At 34.1% G+C, this 3,638-nt stretch overlaps 1 protein-coding gene across 1 annotated transcript; it reads left to right on the forward strand.

Annotated features, from left to right (window-relative positions):
- Positions 1 to 1,435: 1,435 nt before the first annotated feature.
- Positions 1,436 to 3,325, forward strand: LOC133691476 (uncharacterized). Its single transcript, XM_062111993.1, has 4 exons — positions 1,436 to 1,592; positions 2,639 to 2,742; positions 2,846 to 2,990; positions 3,086 to 3,325. The coding sequence occupies exons 1-4, from the start codon at positions 1,574 to 1,576 to the stop codon at positions 3,118 to 3,120; spliced, it is 303 nt and encodes a 100-aa protein (XP_061967977.1). The 5' UTR covers positions 1,436 to 1,573; the 3' UTR covers positions 3,121 to 3,325.
- Positions 3,326 to 3,638: the final 313 nt, after the last annotated feature.

A 3,638-nucleotide genomic window follows, 5' to 3' on the forward strand; every position in this document is an offset into this window, starting at 1 on the left:
ATGCAGGGTGAGCTATAATTTCTGGAATTAATGGAGGGGCCATTATGAAAAAACATCAGGATAAACTAGAAATCCATAAAGATAATAATAATAAAAAAAACCTGAGGATGCGAAGTATGTATTTCTATAAAATAAGTCTTAACTACTTGAGAGAGTATAATGAAAAGAAATTAAAAATTAGATTCAAATGTAAAGTTTCAAAAGCTTATGTGTGACATTATCCCCCTTTCATTTATGTACCCGTGATGGCATGTGACCTTGAAGGCAGAGGTTCCTAATTAGGTTGTCCAAGTGCGCATCATCCTCGTAGATATCGTGAGGATATTCAAGGACACTTCATGAAATAAGATAAGAAAGAAGAAAAAAATACTGGGGCTTTTTTTTTTCCCTGAATTTTATATTTTTAAATTATTTTGGTATGTTAATATTAAAAATTAGTTTTTTAAAATAAAAAAATATTATTTTTATATTTTTCAAGCAAAACATTTTTTAAAAACAACCATTAATATACTTTCAAACACCCTCTTTATTCTTTAAATTAGGAGATATTATTCATCAAAACTAAATTTATTTATTTATTCAATTAAATAAATTACTTGTAAGAATTTCATTTCTCCTCCTGCACATGACTGACATGAAGTTTTAGTTTTGGTCAAGAATTAACATAATTCTTAATTATCGAACCGAAAGATTAATTAATGGTTCAAAAGGATGAGAGTTTCTAAAAAGAAAAGAAAAAAAACACTGAATGCAGAAAAGATTTTTATATATTTCCTCCCTGAATATTTATCTAACTGACGGATTTTTATTGGAGATTTTATAAAAAAATGAAACAGGAAGATGACTCCAGCTAACATGAAGGAAACATGCATGCCTTTCCACTGCAGGGTAATTTTTACTTGAACAATAATTAATTTGAAACCAATTTTTATTTAATTTTTGAATGACTAAAATAAATATTTACGAGAAATCAATCTATTCAAATCTTGAAAGAAAAGGTGTAGTTTCTGAGTCAAAATTCCTCTCGTGTTCGTTTTCTAGCTTGACAAAAGCTTGTCTTTTTTAACCAATAGCACAAATAATTTAAATTAAAAGAAGTATTTCTTGAATAAAAAATCTCTTACGTTATTATTATTTTTTTATTATGAATTTTTTTTTTATTTTAATTTGAAGAACAATTTTCAAAATTAATGAAATATGATTCAGAATCTAAGAAGAAGAATACACAAGTGTTTTAAATGAAGGAGCTTTTCCTTCATTGCATTTTAGGGAATTGGGAACGAGCTGGGCCATGGCAACATTGTCTTAGGCCTAAAATCACAAGGTCAAGTATTGAGCCCAAAATTGCATGTTTATTTTCCTCCTATATCATTTCTAGCCAATCAAAATCAACCGAACACGTCATAAAAATAAGGTATGTTACCGTTCGAAACACGCCAAAAACCCCCATCCCTATATATTAATACGAGCGTAAAATACACAACGGCTGAGCTCTCTCCGTAAACAAGGAAAGAAAGTCAAAATTATCGAAGAAAACTCGAGAAGAAGAGACCTTGGAATCAACCCTCACCCAATGGCATACATTGAACGAGGTAAGCGCTCTCAGTCTTTATCGCGATTTTCGTCCATCTACGATATTGTAAATCCTTTTTCAGTCTTTAAGATTTCAGGGTTTTATCTATCCAGTTCTAATTGTGAATTCATCAATATTGATAGCGGAGTTTTTGGTTTGTGATTTTGGTTTGATTGATTCATTTTGGGAATTAGGGTTCTTCTTTTTGAAGTCAACTCTTAGATTGACTTGGTGAAGGATTAATTGTGCCTAAAATAATGAATTAATGCATCACAGATTGACATAAATCATGCTTTGAGATTCTTTAATTAGATTATCTGTTCTGCTGTTGTTAATGTCATTAATGGCGCGGAGCTTGATCACCGTTAGAAGGTCATGCCATGATCTGGTGTTTGGGCTTATAAGATACACCAACCTATGGTCCTTCACGAGTTAGGCAGGAGTTTAAACCATCTTAAGGTGGAAGGAAATACATGTTTCAGTGAAATTGATGGGATAATAAACCCAAGGAAGATGATGCCATCAGTGTTTTCTCCTGCACTCGCAATCTGTTTGCTGATATCATTAATTCTTGATCGCTAAACATTTAGTTTCTTATTTTTCTGGGGACTGTTTCTAGCTTTCTTTGACGCTGGAAAATTTACGTGAACTTCATTCTGCCTTTCTGTTATTAGTTTCATTGTTGATGGTCTTCTTTTTAAGCATAGTGTATCATTCGGAAGTTGGTGATGTCCTGGGCTCTCCATTAACTTTTCCCTCATGTTTCTTTTATGTTGTTGTTTGGCGTATATCATTTGTGAAAATTGGATAATGAAATTAATTGCTTGTAAAATGCACTTTAACCATGTAGCCTGTAATGCAGCTGGGTGGCATCATTAAGTGAAATAGTGATACCAAGATAAAGCTGTGGCTGACTCATTGCATGGTTGATGTGGGCAATATATACATTTCTTAATTTTGGTGTGAATTTTAAAGGAAGAAAAAAACATGTTGAGGATTGAATTTGTGGAACCTTTTCCTCCTCCTTGATTATTTTCAGCAATGTGGTTGTGTCCTTGTTGTCAGGTGTATTGAAATCCAAGCGATCCATATGGCGACTGAGAACAATCACTGATTTCTTCTGGGCTATTGTGAATCTCATAGGCGTGTTCTTTTCTACTATGTTCTCGGTAATTCAGTGATTTTCCCTTGTTGCTTTGTCCTAGCAAGTCTGTTTTGGTACTTGTCTTCTACCTCTAGATACTTATCTTCTCAATTCCTTTTATTTCTTAGATGGAAAAGACAGATGCTTACAGAAAAGGATCTGGTTCTAGCAAGAAATGGGATGGTGGCCCAGGAGGTCCTGGGAGTGGACCATATGGTGGGGGCCCACGTGGCCCACCCCGTGGACTGGACAATGTTAGAGGGATTGACCATAGTGAGTTTATTTTGCTTGTTTATTTATTTTTGGATATTCATGTGTTCGTTTTTCAACCCTCTGCTGAACACAATTTTGATATCCTTAACTTCCAGGTTCCTTGCCTGCCTGTGGCTCCTGCTGTGGCTAAAGTGTTGAGGTACCAGTAGTTCATTTGCAGTTGGGAATATATTGTAATTTGTGTTAACAGAACTTCTAAGAACGTTTTTATATATTGTAATTCCTGAATGTTACAGTTGTTACTGCGTGAGCTTTTTGCGAACAATTTGTAAGAAGCTATTGTGATATTTCAGAGTCTCTAAATATGAAGCAGTAACTTTGTTCTTCGGAGTCCACCATCCTTCTTGCACAGAGTAGATGATGTTCTACGTTATCTGCCAAATCTTCTTCCAATGGTCATGAATGGTTTAGCCCTTTCTGTTCATCCAAACCCCGCGCTGGCATGTAAGGTAGAATCGGGACTGTGGTTTTGAGTTTGAATTTGAAAATACAGAATTAGCTTATGGCGACTTTTCATAAATAAAAGCAATCAATTCAGAACTACATGAACAGATTAGGAAGAAAAATCTACTGTGGCCCGGAAATGCATTTTAATTTTCGAGGGAAAACGTAGCATGTCCTAGAAACGCTTTCATTTTTTTACGAGAG

Source organism: Populus nigra, chromosome 4 (genome assembly GCF_951802175.1).
Source record: "Populus nigra chromosome 4, ddPopNigr1.1, whole genome shotgun sequence".
In the NCBI taxonomy this organism is placed as follows: Eukaryota; Viridiplantae; Streptophyta; class Magnoliopsida; order Malpighiales; family Salicaceae; genus Populus; species Populus nigra.

Coding starts and splice junctions, on each gene's coding strand:
- LOC133691476 (XM_062111993.1), top strand. Junction 2,743..2,845: donor TCTTTTCTACTATGTTCTCG/GTAATTCAGTGA, acceptor TTTATTTCTTAG/ATGGAAAAGACAGATGCTTA. Junction 2,991..3,085: donor TGTTAGAGGGATTGACCATA/GTGAGTTTATTT, acceptor CTTAACTTCCAG/GTTCCTTGCCTGCCTGTGGC.